This window comes from Anabrus simplex, chromosome 1 (assembly GCF_040414725.1).
Source record: "Anabrus simplex isolate iqAnaSimp1 chromosome 1, ASM4041472v1, whole genome shotgun sequence".
NCBI classification, from domain to species: domain Eukaryota; kingdom Metazoa; phylum Arthropoda; class Insecta; order Orthoptera; family Tettigoniidae; genus Anabrus; species Anabrus simplex.
Window position 1 is genome coordinate 893,951,239 of NC_090265.1, and position 27,377 is coordinate 893,978,615.

Consider the following 27,377-nt stretch of genomic DNA (forward strand, 5'->3'; position numbering starts at 1 on the left):
TGTAAATAGATTTTTGTTAGTTAATTGGCTTTATTTACATACGTGTCATAAAGCCTATTGACTCATTCAACTATGCTGTCAAAACGTTTAAAATACTAGTGACTTGGATAATACGCTCTTCGTCTTTGGATTTAAAACTTATTATCAGATCTTCGTAATTGAGTGTGGTAGGCGTTAAAGCGATGGCGCCTTGAATGGTTACAAATTAAACCACCAGGAGGCGGGTAAGCAGTAACTGGGTCATACAGTAACCCTTGCCATTTGAGGATGTCTATGTTGACAGCTAGGTTAATATTTACTATTCAGAATTAAGAGTCAATTTTAAACTGACTTTTCTAGACGAAAACGATGTCATGTATTGGTATTTATTTTAGATTTCGCTGGTGATGATTGATTTACAGACGTAATAAATTTATATTAAAATGGAAGATCTGTATCAAGCAAAATATTCTTTTAATGGGATGATAAATGAACGAATATCAGCTGAGAGCTGTGATACGTTCAGTACAAGATCAACACCTACTTCACCAAATGCATCGCGAAATATCGAACACCAAAAAGGTACATCAACACGATCTCTTCATTTCAACGGATTGGCAGATACTGTTTTAAGGTCACCGATTCTAAAAATGAAATTAGAAAAGTGCATTTCAGAGCCGAATGTGTCTAATCGTGTGCCGTGCGTTAAACAAACCGGGGACGATAACAATGACCACTCGCCGTCAGAGGAGTATGACCATTCACAGTCGAGTATGTCAACAGCAGAGGCAAAGTCGTCACGTGAAACCCAGAGCAGCAGTTTGTTTCCAACCTTCAGACAAGGAGATTTGTTTCAGGTGAGTTTTCTTTTCCTTGATTACTTACTTTTGTCTCTAATTGAGGTGCTAGGAAGGCGAGAAATATCCAAGTACAGGGGTACTCTTAGTAACAACCGTTCTGATAAATACCGATATGCGATGTACTTATCGACTGTCATTGTTGAGAATACATAGGATCAAACGTTACGTAGTGAGGCCAACCTTGTTTTCTGTTTTTTTTTTTTTTTTTTTTTTTTTTTTTTTAAGCTATATATCCAAATGAAGTGGCAAATAACTCGTGAAAAGTGAGCAAAGCATGTTTTCATTTTATCAGTCATCGAGGTCTACTTCGGTTCCGGCGATTCTAAGTTCGAAGAGAAGTCTCACGTATCTTATCGTATGGCTTTTAGTGCCGGGAATATCCGAGGACATGTTCTCCCATGGACGACCTGCGCATCTGGATGTGGGATGATTATGATGAACTAGGTGGAGGGTGAAACCCGGTGTCGGCACGGATCCTACTCCTTACGAATAACACCAAGAGGTCTTCCCAAAGCTTTACGTCCCCATCTGACGAGCGAATCACCATCAACAGCTTCATATGCCCTCACCCCATATGAACACCGCAGAGAGGTTTGGGACTGAACCCAGGCTTTTAGCACGTAACCCTAGTGATTAGAAATTCTATACCCACCACCTCTCCTACCCTGCCCATGGTGAAAACTTTTCAAGCCAACGGGACTCGAACCAGCTAACCTCGGTATCAGACCATATAGACTTGACGCCTTAACGATCACGGCATCCAGGTGGGCTTCGACGACAAGGTTTACGGCTGACCATTCGTTTCCCGTTATGTTGTTCTTCTTCTTTTTTTTTGCTTTACGTCGCACCGACACAGATAGGTCTCCTGGCGACAAATGAAATAAATTGGCGTATGGCTTTTAGTGCCGAGAGTGTCCGAGGACAAGTTCGGCTCGCCAGATGCAGGTCTTTTGATTTGACTCCCGTAGGCGACCTGCGCGTCGTGATGAGGATGAAATGATGATGAAGACGACACATCCACCCAGCCCCCATGCCAGCAAAATTAACCGATTAAGGTTAAAATTCCCGACCCTGCTGGGAATCGAACCCGGGACCCCTGTGGCCAAAGGCCAGCACGCTACCCATTTAGCCATGGAGCCGGACCTTCTGGCGACAATAGGATAGGAAAGGCCTAGGAATGGGAAGGAAGTGGCCGTGTCCTTAATTGAGATACAGCCCCAGCATTTGCGTGGTGTGAAAATGGGAAAACACGGAAAACCATATCCAGGGGGGTTCGAACCCACTATTTCCCGATTACTGGATACTGGCCGCAATTAAGCAGCTGCAGCTATCGAGCTCGGTTCCCGTAATGCGTACGTTACAAATTTGAAGGCGAGATACCTGTAGGGATACACAGGTGTTAACTCCAGTTATTTTATGTTTAATGTAACATCCCTTCAGCTACCAACACAGAACACCGGACTTTTTCTCTGAAAGGGTTCGTTAACGTGCTTATTCATCCATTAACACAGATCTCTCACATTTAAACTCCATAAATGCCGATCAGCTGCGACACCGCACCGCATCCTTGGACACAAGAGGCGAAAGCTTTAACATCTGCATCACATACTCGGCCAAAAATTCTGTCACAGGGAAAGATTACAGCGGTAAAGTAACACGTCGACGCAAATCCGTGACTGCAAGATGGAATCAAGTGACCACAGTAACTGATATATTTCACACTTTAAATCGCATCTTCGCGGGACGATGACATAGATGTTAGGCCCCTTTAAACAACAAGCGTACATTTCGTTTTAGAGAAACGGTTCTCTGTTTTCATTAACTTTAAATGAATTGTGTAGGATAAATAGAAAATGTGTCGCTAGAGAGATTTTACCTGCCGACATCGTACGACGTGGAATGCCGAATAGAGTCCGGGTCCATGGCTAAATGGTTAGCGTGCTGGCCTTTGGTCACAGGAGTCCCGGGTTCGATTCCCGGAGGGGTCGGGAATTTTAACCGTAATTGGTTAATTTCTCGGCACTAGGGCTGGGTGTATGTGTCGTCTTCATCATCATTTCATCCTCTTCACGACTCGTGGGTCACCTACGGGCGTTAAATCAAAAGACCTGCATCTGGCGAGCCGAACTTGTCCTCGGACACACCCGGCACTAAAAGCCATACGCCATTTCATTTCATTTGTCGCCAGAAGACCTATCTGTGGCGGTGCGACGTAAAGAAAAAAAAAGGCATAAATAATTATCTCAAGTTAGATTGCTACAGATTCATGTAACACACCATTTATTTCAACTGACTCCAAGCGTTGTTAGCGGTTTGTAATTCAATCGGATATATCACTCAATTTTCACGAATTACTTTCAACTTAAGTTTGATCACACCTATCTACGTATCATAAAATCAGTTGCTGTAGGGCCGTCACGTCGTTGACGGAATAACTTTTGTATAATTGCAACAGTACTGTCGTCTATCTAACGTCCACACAGAGGTGCTCAGCTGGACGCCCGTTGAGGGCAGCCCGGTGCGGCCGGCCTGGTTTGACGTAAATACGGGCAGCTTACGTAGCAAGCATACGGCACATTGCAGCGAAAGAGCGAACATATTTTGCAGTAAAGAGAGCAGTGACGTTCGACTGTGACTACGAAGCTCTCCTGCACTACTCAACGAAATGACGATTTACAAAGATACAAGGTTTAAGCGTACAAGCTACGATTTACAATTCCTCAGATGGAAATGACAGTATTTCCATTTTTTAAAGTCAAATTCCTCTTATTCATTCAGCAAAACGTAATTTATTTACATAATTCAACAAGTTTACTGCTTGACTTTATACAGTGTGGTAGTGTTGTGTGACTTTCCCTGTTCACTGAATTTCTGAAAATAGTATTTAAAACTTATCAGTAGGAGCGCGCAGCTGTGAGCTCGCATCCGGGCGATAGTGGGTTCGAACTCCACTGTCGGCAGCCCTGGTAATGGTTTTCCGTGGTTTCCCATTTTCACACCAGGCAAATGCTGGGGCTGTACCTTAATTAAGGCCACGGTCGCTTCGTTCCCATTCCTAGGCCTTTCCTGTCCCATCGCCACCATAAGACCTATCTGCGTCGGTGCGACGTAAAGCAACGAACGGGGGAAAACTTATCAGGCGTCCGATGACAATGCCTAGCCTCTAAACGGCGAAGGAGTTTGATCACGAGTGAGGACATAGAAATTTAGTATCCAAGATTAAAGTACAACAATGTAAAAAGTATCTACCAACTTAATATATAGTATGCCTTCAAATAAATAATATAACTGATATTATTCCTGGTAAGCATGGTTGGATTATGGGTGAGTTTATCAGATAATTTAAACCCAAGCAACTACCACCTATCCACCTTAAGTCCATATTATATTAGAGATATTTTAAAAGCACGTATTAAAATATAATAGTGAAAATTGTAATTCATTACGTACATTATAAAATATTTGAGGTTGTAGGCCTAACTCTTTATTGTCTCCGGTCAAAATACATTTTTTTTTTGCTAGTTGCTTTACGTCGCACCGACTCAGATAGGTCTTATGGCGACGATGGGACAGGAAATGGCTAGGAGTGGGAAGGAATCGGCCGTGGCCTTAATTAAGGTACAGTCCCAGAATTTGCCTGGTGTGAAAATGGGAAACCACTGAAAACCATTTTCAGGGCTGCCGACAGTGGGGTTCGAACCTACTAAATACTGGACACTGGCCGCAATTAAGCGACTGCAGCTATCGAGCTCGGTGGTCAAAATACATAAACTGTAATGAACATAAATAACTTATTCCTTACAACGTAAATTGGAAATGACGTGGATTTCTGCCTTCTTTAATTATTTTCTGCCTCAGTGATCGACAATTACTGGGAGAACTTCGCCCAACCTTCACGGCCTGTGACGTAGCCACGTCACTGTGGCTCAATAGGTGGCCATATACACACATTCTTTCCTCCGTAAAATTGCGGGTTCGCGTGGAAAAAACTGTCTTCTCCCATACACAGTAAATAACTCACCAGGGAATTTAACACGTGTTACCACGGCGCGTTCCGTTTCCGAGGAGAAGACGTGAATTTATGGCATGTCATCTAGACTGGCACGTTGGCGTGTACACATTTTCAGCGTGACTAAGTCGTGTCTCTGGTGACTGTAGTGTTTTGTGCATGTAGAGTCGAAACAAACGTGCTGACTAACGATATGGATGAAAGAAAAAAATATGTGTCATTGCCTGTGCCGTAATAGGAATTTGCGAGGGACTTTCCATCAGACTGTCAATACCGATACCGTCTTTCATGCTCTCAAGTAAACAATAATAGATCGAAATATCACAGGTTTGGTACATACTTTTCTTAAACTTCTCGCATTTTTAAAGCTGTTTCCTGAAAGAGTCTTTCATTGATTGAATTTTCTTGGAAACAAAGTCACGATCAACGTTTGGGCCAAAACTCAATCAGAGCATCCATCATATGCCGTATTCCTTCGATTTCACCTCCCACAAAGCCGGATGAGACCAAACATCTCATGACGAATAGCATGACGAATGCCGGCTATTCTTCAACTTTATAGCACACGTTAACATAAACAACATTAGCGCGTGGTGTGGCAAGGCATGTGGCTACTTGTAGCGTCTGCACTTGCAGCACGCGCCATAGGGACTGGGTGTTAAGAATATCCCTCCGCGTTGTATCTTGGCGCGAGGCGATGCCTACCCAGGCACAACTTCCCGCGTGATTCGAGACACGCCGCTATTTTACAGAGGAAAGAATGTGTGTATGGCCACCTGTTAGCATCGGCTATGCTCATCGCCTGCCTGCCCGCCCGTTGCGTTGCTGCGTTGCGCCAGCGGGACGAAATGCCCAGCGTAAGCGTAAGTCTATAGAGTTAGTTACTGGCAATGGAACTCACACTTTCACACGACTGGCACTGATATTTCCCTTAATTGTTACTGTATCGAAAAAAGGTATAGAACAAAAATTCTAAATGGTGTTGCCATGAGCTATTTTCACGTAAAACCAATCGTAAGAAAGAGAAAGAGACACCGAGTTTTATTATTGAGGCTCCTTCTGAAGCACTCCCTGCTGCTTACAGCCTACAGTAGATCCTACTCGACCTTATTCTAAACTGAAATACAAAGTCTCATTAATAGTAGGGCAGGGCCGGTTTTAAAACAATGGGAGCTGCATCAGCATTTTCCCACGAGGTCATTGACCCCGACCAAGGTCATTGACCGCATGACGTCATTACCACGTGACCGTGACGTCACATTGTTTGTAAATAAAGCCACGTGCTTTTGACAGCTGTCATCTTGACGGACCCTAACTTGAACTATTTCGGACAAGTGAACATCGCTAACCTCAGTGCTGCCATCTTGACAGGCACATCTTGTTGACACCTTATGCGTGTAGGCGCGCGGAATTTGAAATCCACGTGCTTTTTGACAGCTGTCAAGATGAAAGCTGCCATCTTGACAGGACCCAACCACGTGGGCGTGGGTTTTGAACAAGTGAATGTGGCTAACCTCAGTGCTGCCATCTTAACGGGACATAATCTCACTGTTGCCACCTTAACCACGTAGGGGCGCGGAATTTAAAATCCACGTGCTTTTAACAGCTGTCATCATGACAGGTCCTAACTACGTGGGCGTTAAATTTAAACAAGTGAACGTTGCTAACTTCAGTGCTGCCATCTTAACGCCGCCTAACCTCACTGCTGCCACCTTAGCACGTCAGTGGGCACGGAATTTAAAAATCCACGTGCTTTTGACAGCTGTCAAGATGACAGGTCCTAACCACGTGGGCGTGGATTTTGAACAAGTGCCTTCATTTCTCGTTATAAAATCACAATCAATCAATCAATCACTACTGATCTGCATTTAGGGCAGTCGCCCAGGTGGCAGATTCCTTATCTGTTGTTTTCCTAGCCTTTTCTTAAATGATCGCAAAGAAATTGGAAATTTATTGAAAATCTCCCTTGGTAAGTTTTCCAATCCCTAACTCCCCTACCTATAAACGAATATTTGCCCCAGTTTTTCCTTTTTTTTCTGCTAGGGGCTTTACGTCGCACCGACACAGATAGGTCTTATGGCGACGATGGGATAGGAAAGGCCTAGGAGTTGGAAGGAAGCGGCCGTGGCCTTAATTAAGGTACAGCCCCAGCATTTGCCTGGTGTGAAAATGGGAAACCACGGAAAACCATCTTCAGGGCTGCCGATAGTGGGATTCGAACCTACTATCTCCCGGATGCAAGCTCACAGCCGCGCGCCTCTACGCGCACGGCCAACTCGCCCGGTCCAGTTTGTTCTCTTGAATTCCAGCTTTATCTTCATATTGTGATCTTTCCTACTTTTAAAGACATCACTCAAATATATTCGTCTACTGATGTCATTCCACGCCATCTCTCCACTGACAGCTCGGAACATACCACTTAATCGAGCAGCTCGTCTCCTTTCTCCCAAGTCTTCCTAGCCCAAACTTTGCAACATTTTTGTAACGCTACTCTTTTGTCGGAAATCACCTAGAACAAATCGAGCTGCTTTTCTTTGGATTTTTTTCCAGTTCTTGAATCAAGTAATCCGGGTAAGAGTCCCATACACTGGAACCATACTCTAGTTGGAGTCTTACCAAAGACTTACATGCCTTCTCCTTTACATCCTTGCTACAATCCCTAAACACCCTCATAACCATGTGCAGAGATCTGTACCCTTTATTAACAATCATATTTATGTGATTAAACAATGATGGTCTTTTCTTATATTAACACCTAGGTACTTACAATGATCCACAATGATTCACATCATCAACGGAGTAATTAAAACTGAGAGGACTTTTCCTATTTGTGAAACTCACAATCGGACTTTTAACCCCGTTTATCATCATACCATTGCCTACCGTCCATCTCACAACACTATCGAGTCATTTTGCAGTTGCTCACAATCTCGTAACTTATTTATTGCTCTGTACAGAATAACATCATCTGCAAACAGCTTTATATCTGATTCCACTTCTTTACACATATCATTGATATATATATAAACATAAAGGTCCAGTAATACTGCCTTGAGGAATTCTCCTCTTAATTATTACAGGGTCAGATAAAGATTCGCCTACTCTTATTCTCTGAGTTCTATTTTCTAGAAATACAGCCACCCATTCGGTCACTCTTTTTTCTAGTCCAATAGCACTCATTTTTGCCAGTAGTCTCCCATGATCTACCCTATCAAATGCTTTAGACAGGTCAATCGCGATACAGTTCGTTTGACCTCCTGAATCCAAGATATCTGCTATATCTTGCTGGAATCCTACAAGCTGAGTTTCAGTGAAATAACCTTTCCTAAACCCAAACTGCCATATATCAAACCAGTTATTAATTTCGCAAACATGTCTAATATAATAAGAAAGAATGCTTTCCCAAAGCTTACATGCAATGCATGTCAAACAGACTGGCCTGTAATTTTCAGCTTTATGTCTATCACCATTTCCTTTATATACTGGGGCTACTCTTTTTTATAAACAAGCATTGTACAGTATTGCTTATGTACTCTTCCAAACTAGTATGTCTATGTCCACGTGCAAAAGCAAGGTGCTCCGTCTATTTGTTTACATCAGGATGAATATTTTGTGAAAAAAAAAAGTATAGAAGGTCTGCCTTACAAGGGCTGCACCAGGCTAGCAATAGCCACACGAAATTTAAAAATGAACTAAAAATGACGAGGAATGGTTACTCTGTTAGTAATGGAAAATAACTTAAGTTTGCATGTAGCTCATTAGAATGTTTTATGGTATGTCTTATTCTTAGCTCAACGATTGAGTGTCAGCCTCTAGGTCACAAGTTCGCCGGCAGAGGAAGTCGGATTTCTGAAGGGCGGAAAAAGGCAATTCGGCACTCCATGTCGTACGACGTCCGCATATCAAAAAATATGTGGACACATGGACACATTTAGTGTTTACCCAACGAAATTAGTTAGACCTCAGCCATAGACCGCGCAAGAGAGATCCGGTTTTTCCTTCCATCTGGTAGAGTAAAACGAAACATCGTAATTGACACACAGGCAGCCACAATGGTAGCTTAAACTATCCGATTATTATTATTATTATTATTATTATTATTATTATTATTATTATTATTATTATTATTATTATTATTTATTTCTTAATCTGCTTACCCTCCAGGGTCGGCTTTTCCCTCGGACTCAGCGTGGGATCCCTCCTCTTCCGCCTCAAGGGCAGTGTCCTGGAGGGCGAGACCTTGGGTCGGGATACAACTGCGGAGGATGACCAATACCTCGCCCTGCTATGCTGAACAGGGGCATTGTGGGGGGATGGGAATATTGAAAGGGACAGGCAAGGAATAGGAAAGGAAGCGGCCGTGGCCTTAAGTTAGGCACCATCCCAGTATTTGCCTGGAGGAGAAGTGGGAAACCACGGAAAATCACTTCGAGGATGGCTGAGGTGGGAATCGAACCCACCTCTACTCAGTTGACCTCCGGAGGCTGAGGACACCGTTCCAGCCCTAATACCACTTTTCAAATTTCTTGGCAGAGCCTCCAGGGGTGGCAGCTAATCACGCTAACCACTACACCACAGAGACGGGCATTACTATTATCATTATTATTATTATTGTTGTTGTTGTTGTTGTTGTTGTTGTTGTTGTTGTTGTTGTTCCGCGGTTTAGTGGATCTGCAGAGGTGAAAGAAGGTGCCGGGGTGAACGGGTCTAACTACAACATCAAAGTTAATTAAAACTGTAACAAAGGTTTTATATTTTTTTTCTCTCCCTTTTAAAAGAAACAACAATTAACAAGGTACCAGTACCAAAATTTAAGTCTAGGAAAGACAAGATTGGTGGTATAAACAGAACTTGGGCTTCAAGCCTTCACCTTACATTTCCTGAGCTCTCAGCTCACACAACACATATTTACCAAAGGGCAGAAATCCCCTTCATACATGGAGCACTTACTCCCAACTTTTAATATCAAGCCTCTCTGAGGCACGTTTACCACAAATAAAAGAACTGACCCGCTCTCAATTTTCTGAGCCTATTAAAGGCCATAACAGACTTTACTATTAACTGCCCTCAAGGCATAATTTACAAGGAAACGGGGGTATCTTGTACCCAACCTACTGTGCCTTAGCAGAAAAGAACAGGATAAATAAATGGCCCAAAATGCAAAGATGAATGGAGGCGTGTACTTGCACTCGTCCACGTAACTTCTTAAAACCTAAGAAGCACTAGGCCGATGAAACAGGGGCTATTCCCAAACTATGGAGGTGACTCGTATAAGAAAACTTTTAAGGTATTACAGAAGGGAAGAAAACCAGTTACAAAACGCAGTCACCTCAAACCAATATGAAGGGGAGCTCGAGAGGGTAAAGCACTCTCTACCCCCGAATTGCAGTTACAGATCTAATGAAGTTTTTACATCAAAGGGAAAAATTACATGTCGAAAAGATAGTTTACATTGCAAAGGGATTCGGACCTTTCCCCAGGGTTAAACTGCTGAGCTAGTAAGAAATAAATATGTTAAACGGCCATTACCTTACTGAAGAGCTGCTGCCTGATGAAAGAGGCGCTTCCCGCCTCCTGCTACATGTCCATACACAAGGTTAGATGTTGATGAAGTGGCCGAGAGACAAGAAAATCAGCAGTTTTTATACCCTCGGGGAAAATTCGAGACCTTTCATGAATAATTAAGACACAACCACAGGCGTTTATTGGCTACAGTACACAGTTACACACAAAATCGAAGAAGACACGACTGGTCAAAAATTGATTACAGAAATAATTGATTGGCTAACTTCAAAACTGGCGGAAAGAAAAGATTAATATTGCCAACCCACAAATGAAAGAACGAAATTTAGTAAAGGAAAAACTTATGAATACAACATTTCTTCAAAAAGGTTCCCTCACTTCGCACCAGGGTGCGTGATCATAGTTTTTTAGTAGAGACATCTATAAGAGAATGTCCACACTTCTTGATCAATGGAAAACAAAACAAGTTGAAATCCACACAGTATTGACAACTTCGTAATTACAAAATTTACGGTAGTGACATCTTCTGAGAAACTTATGAGTTGATCCAGTTTTTAAAGTTCAGAGTTTCTCCTGTAGAGGAAGGATTTATTGGCGCAAGATTTAAAACTGCGGCGTAGGGGTGTACCGTCCTGTACAATTATTATTATTATTATTATTATTATTATTATTATTATTATTTATTGCGTATTTCTCTTATTTTCAGCGGTCCTCAAAGGTCCCATGTGATGGCACCATAACGCGTCGATATTTGAAATGTTTGATGATACTGAATGTAAGATCCTTTCCACATCATCCTTGAATGATGTCATGCGGCGGAAGTGTTCCCACATATCTGGCAGTTAATAGGACTATAAACGTGGTACTGCTGCGCGACTGTCACCATTCACGCTCGGCATTGTAGCATGACTTCGGCCAACAGGTGTTTCTGAAGAGTTCATATGTTGTTGTCACGACATATAACGAAACGTAACGAGGAACAGTCTTCCAGGTGGAATACGTTGGCAGTGAAAGTGTCAGTATTAAACACTAGTACCGGATGCCAAATGTGGCAGTCACCTTTTCTTCCTTGCTGCCTCCTAGTTACTTATATTTATCTGTGTGATCAGTAGAAGAATACTACACATGGAAATAAAAGTATTTTTGTTTTTTATGTGATGTGCCATGAACGTCACGTTACGTTCTCATTCAGTAATATTAGCCGGAACTAACTTTTAAGTGCGATTTTTTCGGATGATATCCATACTAACATTGTTTATCTGTTTGTTTGTCTGTTATAGCCCGGAGGCTGGTTCGATCTTCCTTTTTCCTTTCCTTTAGATCACACCGACACAGGTAGGAGCTATGTTCTGGGAAAGAAGCGGGCGTGGCCTTAATTAAGGTACAGCCACAGCATTTCCCTGGTGTGAAAATGGGAAACCGCGGAAAAAAAACATCTTTAGGGCTGCCGACAGTGGGGTCGAACCCATTATCTCCCGAATACAAGCCCAGAGCGGCGCGACTCTAACTGTGTGGCCAACTCGCTCGATGGTTCAATCCTCGAAGAGTACCATCAAATGGTATGCGGTTAAAGGAAAACCGCAAAAACCAATGGCGGTACCATATATATACACAGTATATATTTCACAATTTGCTTTACGTCGCACCGACACAGATAGATCTTATGGCGACGATGGGTTAGGGAAGACCTAGGATTGAGAAGGAAGCGGTCGTGGCCTTAATTAAGGTACAGCCCCAGCATTTGCCTGGTGTGAAAATGGGAAACCGCTGAAAAACATCTTCAGGGGTGCCGACAATGGGGTTCCAATCCACTCCCAAATATTGGATACTGGCCACACTTAAGCGACTGCAACTATGGAGCTCGCTACGTGTAATGAGGAAAATAACATGTCAGTAAGCAATTATCCATTTTGTTAGGTTTCCTGAATATAAAAATAGCTAATTTCTTCCCACTCCTGGCTCTTTCCAGTCCCATCGTCGTCCTAAGACCTATCTGTATCAGTGCGATGTAAAGCAACTTGTATTTTTAAAAACACGTGGAAGAGTAAAAAATGTTGTAATACAGTATTAACAGAGAAAATAGAGATTATTACATTACCTACAGATGATGATGTCCTAAGACATAGGTAATTGAGATGACCTATTTTGAACCATAGGAACAACACACACACAAGCACTAATTTATCAGTCATTTAGAACATTCATCACATATTTTGGTGTGTTATAGCCACTGCACGCTGCATGGGCTCAATCTGAGCATAGAGTGCACCTATACCACAGTTTGCATCGTCCTGGCCTTCATCACCACATAGGACGCAAATGTCTTTCTCGCTGCAAATTGTGGGCTCCATGTCATCGCACTCGTCATCGTAACAGAGATCAAGAGACGCAACATCTTCCTCAGATGAACTATCACTGATGATCGGGCTCACCCCAACTTGCCAAATTACACATCGCCACCACTACACCGCTTACTAATTTGGATATTAAAACTCTAACAAATAAACTCACATTATCACATCCTCTGGTATCGCATTCTGTAAAATTATTATAATAAATCATAAATATGTGTCGCTTACCTGGCAATTATCGACTCAGGTTATTACTACTACTATTCACGGGGCGAGTTGGCCGTGTGGTGAGGGGCGTGCAGCTATGAGCTTGCATCCGGGAGATAGTGGTTTCGAGCCCCACTCTCGGCAGCCCTGAAGATGGTTTTCCGTGGTTTTCCATTTTCACACCAGGCAAATGCTGGAGCTATACCTTAATTAAGGCCACGGCCTTCCCATTCCTAGGCCTTTCCTATCCCCCTCGTCGCCATAAGACCTATCTGTGTCGGTGTGACGTAAAGCAAAATAGCAACAAAAAAACTACTACTATTACTCAGGCCAGAGAGATTTAATATGGTGAAGCAGTAGCGGCGATTACGGGGGCGGGAAGGGGAACTGTTGCCCCCCCCACGCACACACACACTTGGTGGAGAAAAAAAATACATTTTCATTCTAAGTTAGCCACCTGAAAACTAGGAATTATAAAAGAAAGTGCAAACGTTGTTATCTTTTCGGCTAATTCTTTCCTTTTTAATTTCTTTTATTATTAAGAAAAAATAGCGGGAAAATATCGATCGTCGCGGCTAACCGAATTGTAGCCTACAGCGCCACAGCAAGTAGTGGAAATCCGCGGAGCTATGTTCTGGGACGACGGAAGTTGGTAGACTGTCAACCTTGATGTCTCTATCGGAATCAGTGTTGCCAACTTAGCGGATTTTCCGCTAAATTTTGCGGAATTAGAAGACTGTCGGCGAAGAAATATATAATTTAGCGGACAGCGGAATATTTGGTGGAATTCTAGATTTATTATAGCGGAATTTAGTGTTTTATCCATTTTACGTTCCTTTTAATTTGTACTCCAGTCTGTCTCCGAGCTATTCCGTATTTCTTGTCAGGAGCTAGCAGTCACATGAGGAAAACATGTAATTTGGATTTGATGTTATGAGATCATGGTATCATAAACTTCTAATGCGTGGGGAAAGGGTACTTATCTCTTAGTTGACAGATAATGAAACTGTGAGAGAGTAGCATTTATATTCATGCTATGGAGGAAGACCGTTTAATAAACTGGCCTGTTTTGTGTGTGGCCCTTGAGGTAGGGGATTCACCTAGTTTGCACCCGACACTAAAACGCCTACAAGTTTTAGCTCGCCGGCTTGCAGGCAGGAGGTTAATCCCAGTGAAACTCACAGATCAGGTGAGTGCAGACATTTACTTTTATTATTATTATTATTATTATTATTATTATTATTATTATTATTATTATTGATCATTTTATTGCTCATTATTTATCGGATTTCTTGGCGTAATTTTAGCGGATTTTAAGTAGTATATAGCGGATCTTGAAAATATAAGTTGGCAACACTGATCGGAATTCGCTCAGAGAGCATTAAAAACTTGCCATTTTATGGCTATTTTTTTCAATTTTGGTGTCTACCCCTCTCCCCCTGCCTCTATATCCCCCAGACCCTGATACTTTGTGTTGTCTATACATTTTTGTGCTCCTCCACTTCATAATCCCGCTACTGCGGTGAAGATGTTCAGAGAAGGTGAAGGGGATGGCGGCCGTGTCCAATACTAGGAACTGTCCCGGGAGGAGAATGGAAAACAACGGAAAACAATTCTCAGGACAGCCGACGGTGGGGACCAGCCCCTTTCCGTCTCCCGTATACAGAGGCATAGAGCCACAGTAGAGCCGGTTGGTCCTCTGCTCGGTTGGTCGGTTGAACTGCAGAGCTGTCGGACCACGGACCAACCGTGGCCAGTTGTAGACCGAAGCATGCTCAGCAACCGCCGACCCCCAGCTTCCTAATAAGAAAATGTCACAAAACACAGAACGTCCGCCACGCTGCAAACAAGCTGCTCTGCTTTCATGGCCGATGTACAGGAGGCTTCAAACGCTTCCCTGTTGAACACTGTTCTCATTCTCGTTTCTGAATAAAAGTCGTGATCAGAGGTACCTCCTTGATCGGAATTACCCCACTCTAACCCTATGATTTGATATTATCAATATAATGTTATAAATGATTATTATTATTACTAAACATAAATCGACTTCATATATTCAAATGTATGAACTGTAGAGTATGGAAAATAGAAAAACACATTTTTCTATAACTACTAAAATAAATATTTCTACTCATCTCATACCTTTTTTGTGATACTTGCGCCTACTTAGCTGTACACAGGGGGCTGATCCATGGTGTAATCAATGACAATGCAAGTCTCATGGAAATTTCCCTTCGTCTGCGAGTAATGACTGCCTGGCTGCTGACTCACTAGGCGCCTTTAGACCAGCGTGACTCCCAATGTATTTACAGCGATTGTCGTGGTATGAACTTCCCTGTAATTTACAAAACAGTTTGAGTTATTGTTTCTTACTTTACGAGAATAGAATGTGAACATTTCCAGGAATTCTACGTTAAATATCGATTATCGACTTAATAACATGAGGATGGAACTACGAAGGTACCAACCAGTGTGACAGAAATTTTAGGAAATGCGGTTGTTGTAGAGAGTTGAACATACACAGGTAGGCCTACCTTCTGAGCACATGACTACTACTATAAACTAAAATCAGACGGTAACACCGTCTCTCAGGCCGGGAGTTTTGTTTCGGTGAAGGAGGGGTTTGGCGATCGTGGCCTATACTAGGAACTGTTCCAGCATTCGTCTTAGTGCAGGAGAATGCAAAACCACGGAAAATCATTCTCAGAACAGCTGACGGTTGGAGCCAGCCGTGAGGTCCAGCCCTGTCCTGTCTCCCGAATGCAGAGGCGTAGAACCACGATAGAGCCGTGGCCACCCCTCCTCTGCTCGCTTGGCCCGTCGGAGTGCAGAGCTGTTGGACCACGGACCAGCCGTAGCCACTTGTGGGCCGACACCCACTCTGCATCCACCGACGGTGAGTACATGAGAATTATGGAAGAATGCAGGAAGTCAGCTAAACCATTAATGCAGATTATTTGAATAAAGGACTAGTTACAGAGACTGGATCAGCTGCGGCCAGTCCAAACGGGGCAGGGAGGGCTCAGGGCAGGTATTTACAATTCTAGACAGTAGCGTAGCCAGGATCGGTCATAAGGACACTGATACGAGTGAATTATGTTAATACACTACAAAATCTTACATTAAAATACAGCACAAGAAAATACGATCAAGGTTAACAGTTTTACAGCGAATGGTATGTTCAGTTTACAATCTAAAATACAATTTTTGAGGCTTTTTATAAAATAGATTCAACAGATCTGTTGGTTCTACAATTATGACACTGAATGTTTATTTAGTTTATTGTCAGTTTCTATTTATTATCGTTTGGTAAATATGGGGGTGGGTTCTAAAACCCATTAATACCCCCTCACCCCCCCACCCATCGGCTACGCTCCTGATTATACAGTACCGAAGACGTACCACAGGGTTCTCTTAAAATTAATATAAGTTATGTCGTAGGGAAACACCAGTCGATGTATTTAGTTTCAACACTACCCTCTACAACTGAGACTTGAGCCCGCCTCAATATGTTGGTGAGCAGCCGCCACTGCCAGTGTTTCTTAGACACTATATGATATAAGATGGTGGTGGTGATTATTGTTTTAAGAGAAGTACAACTAGGCAACCATCATCTATATAACACTAATCAGAGAGAAAAAATGGAAGGGGTCCGACACTTCGAAAAATGAAGGTATCGCCCAAAGAAAGACAAGGGCCACGAAGGGCGTGAAAATGAAAGACTCCCTAGCCCTCGCAAACCTAATAGCGTCGGGGTCGGAAAAGAACAAGAGTTGACCGAGGGAGGTCGGATAGGATAGATGAAAGTGAGGAGCCTGGCACAAGTAAGTGGAAGCAATGCCGGGACTCAGCTGAGGGCCCCGTGGTCGCCAACTCACGCTCCAAAGTTAAGAGCCCCTGGGGCTATGATATAGGATCATTTTGTATTGACAAATATTCTCGTTTGCATTACAGTGCAAAGGCAGTAGGGCAAGGATCTAGTACATATCAACCATTCAGTTTTATTAACCACGTTGTTCCTTCACATGTTATAAACAGCACGAATGTCCTGCTCCATGGCTAAATGGTTAGCGTGCTAGCCTTTGGTCACAGGGGTCCCGGGTTCGATTCCCGGCAGGGTCGGGAATTTTAACCATCAGTGGTTAATTTCGCTGGCACGGGGGCTGGGTGTATGTGTCGTCTTCATCATCATTCCATTCTCATTACGACGCGCAGGTCGTAAAATCAAAATACTTGCATCTGGCGAGCTGAACATGTCCTCGGACACTCCCGGCGCTAAAAGCCATACGCCATTTCCATTTCAACAGCACAAGTTGGAGACTGTATCGCCACCAGGAGAGAAGCACACCAAAACGTTAGATTCCTGTCCGAACACAAAATCCTAAAACCGGAGAATGTAAAATGGTTCCAAAGCCTTCTAAATGAGTAAATTAGATGCGGATAACGTATCAGATGTATTGTCAGATGCTGAATCAATATGAAACACTTGGAAAATGTTAAGTCAAACAGTCCTCACTTACCTTCGTCTTTTCTTAAATAATTTCAAAAAATTTGGAAGTTTATGAAACATCTCTAGTAGTATATTATTCCAGTTCCCCGTTCCTCTTCCTATAAATGAATATTTGCCCCAGTTTGTCCTCTTGAAGTCCAACTTCATTTTCATATTATGATCTTTCCGACTTTAAAAAATTCCATTCAAGCATGTCCGTGTTCGACCAATTTGACCATTGTCGGTCCCTTCCTTGGTCCGTATTGATTAGTTTCAAATAACATATAACGGGTGATTGTTTGGTCCGCCCTGTCAATATGCTATCAATACCTAATTTTATACAATGTTTTACTCGTACATGTTTCGAGAGCCTCAACTCCGAACAATCAACATGGGGAATTTTGATTTTTGATTACCAGTGACTTATACACCCTCTCCTTCACAACCTTACAACAACCCCTAAATACCCTTATAACCACATGAAGAGATCTGTAGCTTTTTATTTAAAGTCCCGTTCGTGTGATTATCCCAATGAAGAACTTTCCTTATATCACATAGGCACTTACCAAGAAGTTAGATTCCTGTCCGTATGTAAATTCCTAAAACCAGAGAATGCAGAAATGTTCAGGAGTCTTCTAAATGAGGAATATGTTGAGTATAACGTATCATGTCTATTGTCAGATGCGGAATCAATTATGCTGGTAACTAGACTTTTTTGCTATTTGCATTACGTCGCACCGACACAGATATGTCTTACGGCGACGATGGGATGGGAAAGGCCTAGGAATGGGAAGGAAGCGACCGTGTCCTTAATTAAGGTACAGCCCCAGCATTTGCCTGGTGTGAAAATGGGAAACCACGGAAAACCATCTTCAGGGCTGCCGACAGTGGGGTTCGAACCCACTATCTCCCGATTACTGGATACTGGCCGCACTTAAGCGACTGCAGCTATCGAGCTCGGTAACTAGACTTTATTTATAAACTTGTCTGCTACTTAAAAGTTAATGTCCTCCTTTAACACGCTGTGCACCAAGCCAGTTGGCCGTGTGATTAGGGCCGTGTAGCTGCGAGCTTGCATTCGGGAGATGAGTTCGAATCTTACCGTCGGCAGCCTTTAAGATGGCTTTCCATGTTTTCCCATTTTCACGCCAAGCAACTGCTAGGATTAATGTAAATAAATAAATAAATAAATAAATAAATAAATAAATAAATAAATAAATAAATAAATACTATATTTATTTAATGAAGCCGAGCTTTCAGCCAAATTGCATTGGCCTTCAACAGGGCATGTTAAGTTCTGCTTCCGACAGTGAGCAAAGAAATTCAAAGAAACGTGGAAGTCATGACCGTACTATCCACGGCCTACCCCACTAATTGGACTCAAGGATCGTCGTGCTGTGATTCACTGTCCTCTGTCGACAGTTTCGTGAGCGCGTCCCGCTGTTCCATGGTGGTGTTATGCATGTATTTCTGCAGTACAGGTCTCCATGTGTTTGATAACTTGAAACCGTCTTCCCTGTTGATGATGTTATTTGAGCGCAGCGCTATCTCTACGGCTTCTCTTAGCAGTCGAGCATAGAAGTCTTTTACAGGCGCGATGACCTTCGCCTGGTCAAAGAGGATTTCATGGTCTGTACTGTAGAAATGTTTTTTTATGGCAGACTGGCTTATGGCATTATCCGTGGAGGATGAAAGAATGACATTTCTAGAGTACAGACCATGAAATCCTCTTTGACCAGGCGAAGGTCATCGCGCCTGTAAATTACTTTAATCCAGTATTCATTTATTTATTTACGTTAATACAATGAGCCATGAAAACCTACGTTCATGACTGCTAGGACTGTACTTTAATTAAGACCACGGCCCCTTCCTTCCCTTTTCTAGCCCGTCCCTATCCTTGCGTCGCCGAAAACCTTCGATGTTAAACCACTAGCAGAAAGAAAAGCTGTGCATGATCAATGTTTCATCACGGATATGATCTAGTCCGTGAGAGCTGGTTTAAAGTGATGCTTGTATGTCTTGGAGCAGAGGTTCCTTTTGCTAGTTGCTTTACGTCGCGCCGACACAGATAGGTCTTATGGCGACGATGGGACAGGGAAGGGCTCGGAGTGGGGAGGAAGCGGCCGTGGCCTTAATTAAGGTACAGCCCCAGCATTTGCCTGGTGTGAAAATGGGAAACCACGGAAAACCATCTTCAGGGCTGCCGACAGTGGGGTTCGAACCTACTATCTCCCGAATACTGGATACTGGCCGCACTTAAGTGACTGCAGCTATCGAGCTCGGTCAGAGGTTCCAACTCACTCGAGATAGCAGAAACAGCTTTAGAGTCCCCACACTTCATCTTAAATGTGTCACTGAGGGTGACTGTGTTTGTATAACAACGTCGGGCTGTATTCTGAATCATTCAGATCAAAGCATTTATAGCCTACAGCAACAACAAACACACATGCAGGCTATATATATGCTGTATATCACGAGCACAGAGCCGACAATGTTTAAGCTTACCATCTATCCAGCAATAGCTCGACATGTCCAACTATTTATCATTTGTTCATACGCCCGACGTATTTTTTTTTTTCATTATTCGGCATTAAATAGTAACAGCCATGTGCGTTTTGAAGTTAAAAAGGTCCCGCTCAGAGATTTACCATCACCTCGACCTCTTGCTTCATGATTCCAATCTTACATCAGTCACTCGCTGTTTGTGCAGTGTGGGTTTGTATGCTAATGAAAGAAATGCAATGTATTGTGTCCTCTCTGTATAAGGTACTGTTTCGTGTTGCCTACTAGTTTTCAAATATCTTACGGTATCTTCAAATAAAACAATAAAACGAACATGTCTATAAAGCTGTAAGTGGTGAAAGTGAAGGTTGAAGAAGGAAATATATTTTTTCTTTTCGTATTTTAAAGTTGAGCGTAATGAAATTGAGGCAAAGTACGGCATTTGTAATCGTTCTGTGGCGTTTAGACATAAAGATGCTAGTGATCTTGAAAGACATATTAATAGCGAAAAGCATTTAAACAAAGTAGTTACGTCATATTTAGCCCTGACATTCTTCTACCAATAAGTAAGGGCAGGCAACAGAGGCATCTCATATAATGTGTCATCATCTATCTTACATTTCTATGGATTGCACATAAAATAAATAAAAATGAATGCTAGATATTAGTCGATATATTTCGTCTTTCTTTCTTTCTTTCTTTCTTTCTAAATCCATTTACCGTCCAGGGTTGGTTTTCCCTCGGACTCGGTGAGGAATCCCACTTTTACCGCTTAAAGGGCAGTGGCGTAAGACTTTGGGTCGGAGATACAACTAGGAAAGAGCGCTAGTGCCTCGCCCAGGCGGCCTCTCCTGCTATACTGAAACAGGGACCTTATGGGGGGATGAGAAGATCGGAAGGGATAGACAAGGAAGAGGGAAGGTAGCGACCGTGACCTTAAGTTAGGTACCATCCCGGCATTTGCCTGGAGAAGAATTGGAAAACCACTTCTAGGATGGCTGAGGTGGGAGTCGAACACCCCTCTACTCAATTGACCTCCCGAGGCTGAGTGGACTCCGTTCCAGACCTCGTAACACTTTTTTTTCAAATTTCGTGGCAGAGCCGGGAATCGAACCCAGGCCTCCGGGGGTGAGGGTGGCAATTAATTATACTAACCACTACGGCACAGAGGCGGACTTATATTTCGACCTAATTTAAAAATCAGAAGTCTGGCATTTTCTGAAAGAAAGTTCTGTATTTAAAAAGTTTGATGTGGTAACCGTAACAATACATCGTGGCTTAGCAACAAAACGCAAAGAGGAGGGCATTTCGAGCTTAGGTGCTGAACACTTTCTGACAAGCTGGAAATGTCAACACCAAAAACAGATTATTGCGCCACTTTAACATTTCTTTCATTAATAACATTTTGAACTTTAATAAATCGAAAACGGAGGATTTGGGGTCATGCTTAAAATGAACATTTTTCTTCTTTTGGTGTAAGGAACCCGCCCCCAAAGTTTGCAAAAATATTTTAGAATCACCCTGTATATGAGAAATTTGCCAATAATTTTACTATTGTCTGAAAATTCAACGAGCTGACACAATTCTTCTTCTTCTTTTTACCCTCCAGGGTTGGTTTTTCCCTCGGACTCAGCGAGGGATCCCACCTCTACCGCCTCAAGGGCAGTATCCTGGAGCGTGAAACAGTGGGTCGGGGGATACAACTGGGGAGGATGACTAATACGTCGCCCAGGTGGACTCACCTGCTATGCTGAACAGGAGCCTTGTTGGAGGGATGGGAAGATTGGAAGGGATAGACAAGGAAGAGGGAAGTAAGCGGCCGTGGCCTTAGGTTAGGTACCATCCCGGCATTTGCCTGGAGGAGAAGTGGGAAACCACGGAAAACCACTTCCACGATGGCTGAGATGGGAATCGAATCATTTCACTTCCAAAGGCTGAGTTCCAGCCCTCGTACCACTTTTCAAATTTCGTGGCAGAGCCGGGAATCGAACCCGGCCCTCCGGGGGTGGCAGCTAATCACACTAACCACTACACCACAGGGTCGGACGCTGACACAATTAAAAAATGAATTATTACCTAGATATTCACGAAATGTTTCCTTCTTCACATAATATGTAAAATGTGTAATATTACTGAGAATATGTAAAAACATGTACATAGGTATAACATATCAGAACGACACTCTGCCAATATATTTCATTCTCAGATGTCTACAAGTAGAGGAATGGAATTACATAAGAATCTGGGTCCTATACAGTACTTTCCTCTTAACAGCATTAAGTTTCTTGAGTTTTAACTTTCATCAATCTATCGTAGTTGAAGCTGACGTGAACCCATAAATTAGAACCAGTGATGAATTATTTCTCGCTATGAATCGGTGGTAGCGTGTCGATCTGCTTGATCCTAAGATCGCGGGTTCAAACCCAGCAGAGATGCATTAGTGAGATTTTGAAGGGCGATGATCTAAGACAGCGTTCAGGATTTTGAAGCTTGTGATTAAAATACTGCAATGATTATTTCACTTATTATAGTAGGTCCGAATAATCGAATTTCTGTATTACAACGAACAGTGTTAGTATTTCTAAATACCAGCATGTAAATAAACCTTTTCCAGTTTCATCAGGATCGACCCCTGTTGACTTCAACTGAGGTGCAATGCACGATGCGAAATCAGAAAGAAATTGTATGGTGGGGGTTGGGGGGGGGGAGGGGGAGAAGGATCATAGGGCTTACCTATGAATGTTGATGTCAGGCAGTACCCGGCGTGGGAGGGGGTATATTATTTCCCTGTCCCCTCCACCCCCCAAAAAATGTAAATATTAAATCTTTTTGTTTGAATTCTGTTGTACCGGGCGAATTGGCCGTGCGCGTAGAGGCGATCGGCTGTGAGCTTGCATCCGGGAGATAGTAGGTTCGAATCCCACTGTCGACAGCCCTGAAGATGGTTTTCCGTGGTTTCCCATTTTCACACCAGGAAAATGCTGGGGCTATACCTTAATTAAGGCCACGGCCGCTTCCTTCCAACTCCTGGGCCTTTCCTATCCCATCGTCGCCATAAGACCTATCTGCATCGGTGCGACGTAAAGCCACTAGCAAAAAAAAAAATTCTGTTGTTATAACAAGAATGATGAACATTATAAAGTTATTCCAATCGGGTGATAAGTTTATACGAGACTGTCTCTTTCTTAAGAAAGGCCAGACGAGGCGCGATGTCCTGATTTATTGCTTTATTACTGGAACCTTCATCTAGCAGGATTATGAGCAGACTGAACAACTTTGTCAGTTTGTACACTCCTTAATTGAATATTGTCCAACTGGTTACCTATCGGAAATTGTCCGGCTCCATGGCTAAATGGTTACCGTGCTGGCCTTTGGTCCAGAGGGTCCCGGGTCGGGGATTTTAACCTTAATTGGTTAAATTCCAATGACTCTGGGGCTGGGTGTGTGTGACGTATTCAACATTAGAAATCATCCTAGGTAGGGCCCTGATACTCACAGAAATGCAGGTCGCCTAATAGGCCGTCTACGAGAAAAAGACCCGCACCAGGCCTCTCCGGAGGATACACGCCATTAGTATTATTATCATCGGAAATACATCCACTCCAAGAAGTACAGGAGCTACTTAGAGCAATGATAAGGTGAGGAGAGTTTCCACTGCTACGTTCTTTCATCGCTCAATGTCTAGCAGTCATTCTGTTATTTCTACACATATTATGTGAGTTACTGCTGATGGTTTTATGAAAATACGCACAGTAAAAATCATTAATCTAACTAATATATATGCTATACATTTTCCTTATTATTTTATAATGAAGGAATCCCCCCGGACAATTTTAGGAACCTTTGAGATAAAATCGTCGGCGGGGGCTCCCTTCCCTCCGCCCCCCACGATTTCGCACCGTGGTGCAATGCCCTTCGTTTACACAAGGTACATTTAAAAAATAAACTTTATTTCAACTCGCCCATGACTTCTTGTAGGTTGAATTATTCCATCACCTTCCATGTGCTATCTATGCTTTTAAATGGCTTTTAGTTTCACGGCCATTCGGTGAAGTAATATTGGATGACCGCCTAAAGCGACTTTCACCGAGTAATTGCGGAAATATGTTTATGTTTTGCAGGTGCTGAGCAAGGATGAGAACCCTCACTGGTGGGCGGTACGCGCGCTGTCTGCAGACGGAATTAGCGAAGGGTTTGTGCCAGCCTGCTACCTCTGTGAGGTGGATGGTGGAATCACAACAACCAACGTGGCTCTGGTGAGTTCCCACGCTTACTTACACATTTCTCTTGAGGGTTTGAAAGTTTATGACCTAAAGAATACATAATATGAAAGCAAATAGGCCTTAAAAATTAGCTAAATATGACCTAAATATGACTCAAGCATTTTAGTGATAGGTAGCAAGTATCTGAATATTACTAACATTTAAAGTGCCAAGAAGTGATAAGCGATAATAGATCAGACACATTTAATCATGCGAACTAACAGAGCTGCAGTAGGTACATTAAAACTTTATACATGCATTCAATCGCTGCCCAGAGGCGCAGTTCTAACTCTGTTTTCCTAAAAAGAGCACCAAAAACCGAAGTATTAGCATGCATTTTAGTATCTGCCGGTGTACGTTCGCACAGCACCTCCTTTTTTTCGGAATCATGTTTTTAAATCTGCTACCTATCTGTTTCTGGAAAAGAAACAGCCTTAATTACGCAGTATAAAACAGTAAAAGTCGCAATGAAAATCCGCAGCCTGTTTCCAGTCATTCGACCGGTTCGGAAAGAAATTAATGAAGCCCCATCTAGCGGCGAGGATAGGAATTGTGCCGGCTGCCTAAGCCTGTCGCACTCCTCTGGGGCAGTGATTAATGACTGACAAACGAAATGAAATTATATTGGAGAGTGTTCTTGGAATGAAAGATGATAGGGAAAACCGAAGTATCTCAAGAAAAACCTGTCCCGCTTCCGCTTTGTCCAGCACAAATCTCACATGGAGTGACCGCGATTTGAACCACGGGACCTAGCAGTGAGAGGTCGACGCGCTGCCGCCTGAGCCACTGAGGCTCTAGCAAAAGTCACAAACTGGACATAATTTCTACAATGTCACAGTTTATCAATATTTTGTAAGAAATCCCTTACCTTTTACAACTGCTTCGATTCTGCGAGGCATGGAATCAACTAACCTTTGAGGATGTTCTGTGGTTATGATCCTGGACCAAACATGGATAATAGTTTCCACAAGTTCCCTTTTTTTATTGCTGGTATTTTGGCGCGAAACAAGCATTTTCACCCTGGGCCCTAGGTTTTCTGTTGTTCAATAGCCACATCACACGTTTTCCCCTTTTTTTATTTTTTAAAATTTTATTTTATTAAGATAGGACTGTTCCCAAGCCATGGCAAAACATTAATATGATGATCTTTCAACCATTACACGCTGTTTTGCTGTCTGCCATGGTGCCCCATCTTGTTGAAAGAGGCACTGGCTGATGGAAAGCAGCAGATTTGCTCCCAGGATCTCAGTCTGGTATCTCTTGGCATTTATTGTACCGTCTGCCACATGTAGTCAATCAACACCATATCGTGCGATGGATGCCCACCATCACACTGACAGGGTGCTTCATAGTAGCGGTTGTGTATTCGGGTACCAAATCTTCGCCAGGTCGAGTACGCATGTATTTTACATCACCACTGCCAAATATGGAAATGTGGGTGTCTTGGCTGACTCCTACATCAGTCCAGGTTCTGTGTTCCATAGCCCACATCACACGTTTCTCCCTTTGTTCTTGTTTTTAAAGATAGGGCTGCTTTCTTGGCCTCCCCGTAAATTATCTCCTAGTATGTTATTAATTATGTCCGCCTCTGTGGTGTAGTGGTTAGCGTGATTAGCTGCCATCCGCAGAGGCCCGGGTTCGATTCCCGGCTTTGCAACGACATTTGAAAGGTGGTACGAGGGCTGGAACGGGGTCCACTCAGTCTCGGAGGTCAACTGAGTAGGTGTGGGGGGGGGGGGGCGTCCGATTCCCACCTCAGCCATCCTCGAAGTGGTTTTCCGTGGTTTCCCTAGCGATCGAGTATGCTAGCCTCGTGACAGTAGATTTGTTGGCTCGTAAAATAATCCATCAGGACAAAATTCCGGTACTTCTGCGTCTCCAAATATGGTAAAAGTAGTTAGTGGAAAATCAAACCAATTAAATTATTCATCGTATGTTATTACGAATATTTGCCACTTGAAATAATAAATCGCTGTTCTGTGACATACATACATACATACATACATACATACATACATACATACATACATACATACATACATACATACATACATACATACATACATACATACATACATACATACATACATACATACATACATACATACATACATACATACATACGTTTCTAGTCATTCGAAATACTCTCCTGAGGTATCGTAGAAGCCTTTTGCGTATAGAAACAGATTCCTAAAATAAGCCATATTATATAACGTCTTCTACCTTACGTGACTAGGAAAAACGTCCCCAGATGAAGTTTATAACAAAGTGTGCCACTGAAATGTCTTATCATTGTTCACGTGCTCCTTGCCCTTCAACGTTAAGATTAAAACAAGGTCTCCTTATTTTTGCACTGTTACTGGAATTCTGGAGAGATAACTATGCTAATACTTTTGATGAAAATGTCCATAAATGAATATTCAAAAGTGTTTTTGAAAGCTTTGTGATGTGTTTACGTCATTTAAAACATGTATTCCCTCTGTCCTACTGTAGCCCCCTCCCCCCACATCTACTCTGGCAAGGTTATGAAAATAAGTAACTTCAAACTCGTATAGCTTCCTTCGTTTATATCCTATCCCAATGGCAAAAACAGAATTCTATACATCAATAGTCTCCGTACAATAAAAACGTTTCGTTCGATTTAATATTTATAGATGTGACGTGAACACAAATTTAGACTACAAAGACCATTAGTCCGAAATTATGAAGCGCTATGTCCGGCTCCATGACTAAATGGTTAGCGCGCTGGCCTTTGGTCCAGAAGGTCTCGGGTTCGATTCCCGGCCGGGCGGGGATTTAACTTTAATTGGTTAATTCCAATGGTTCGGGGGCTGGGTGTGTGTGACCTATTCAGCATTAAAAATCATCCTAGGTAGGGCCCCCATCTTCACAGACATGCAGGTCACCTAATAGGCCGTCTACGAGAAAAAGACCAGCACCAGGCCTCTCCGGAGGCCATACGCCGTTCTTATTATTATTATTATTATTATTATTATTATTATTATTATTATTATTATTATTATTATTATAAAGTACTATAACGTTTAAAGTAGAAAACATAGTGGGATGGCTGAGGGCTTAAATTAAAAGACTCCGGACGTGTTAGAAAAAAGTTAAGAGCAAAATTTTGATTTTTTTAAAAGTCATCAAAATTGTCTGTTGCTTCGAAAACATTGCCTCCAAAAAGAAGAGATA

The 27,377-nt window shown here is 42.6% G+C and overlaps 1 protein-coding gene across 1 annotated transcript in view; it reads left to right on the forward strand.

Annotated features, from left to right (window-relative positions):
• Positions 1-713: 713 nt before the first annotated feature.
• LOC136874513 (uncharacterized) overlaps positions 714-27,377 on the forward strand; it is a 382,224-nt gene continuing 355,560 nt past the window's right edge. The window contains exons 1-2 of the mRNA XM_067148152.2: positions 714-836; positions 24,042-24,176. Coding sequence (XP_067004253.2) covers positions 753-836; positions 24,042-24,176 — 219 coding nt within the window. The 5' untranslated portion in view covers positions 714-752. The remainder of the gene's footprint in view (positions 837-24,041; positions 24,177-27,377) is intronic.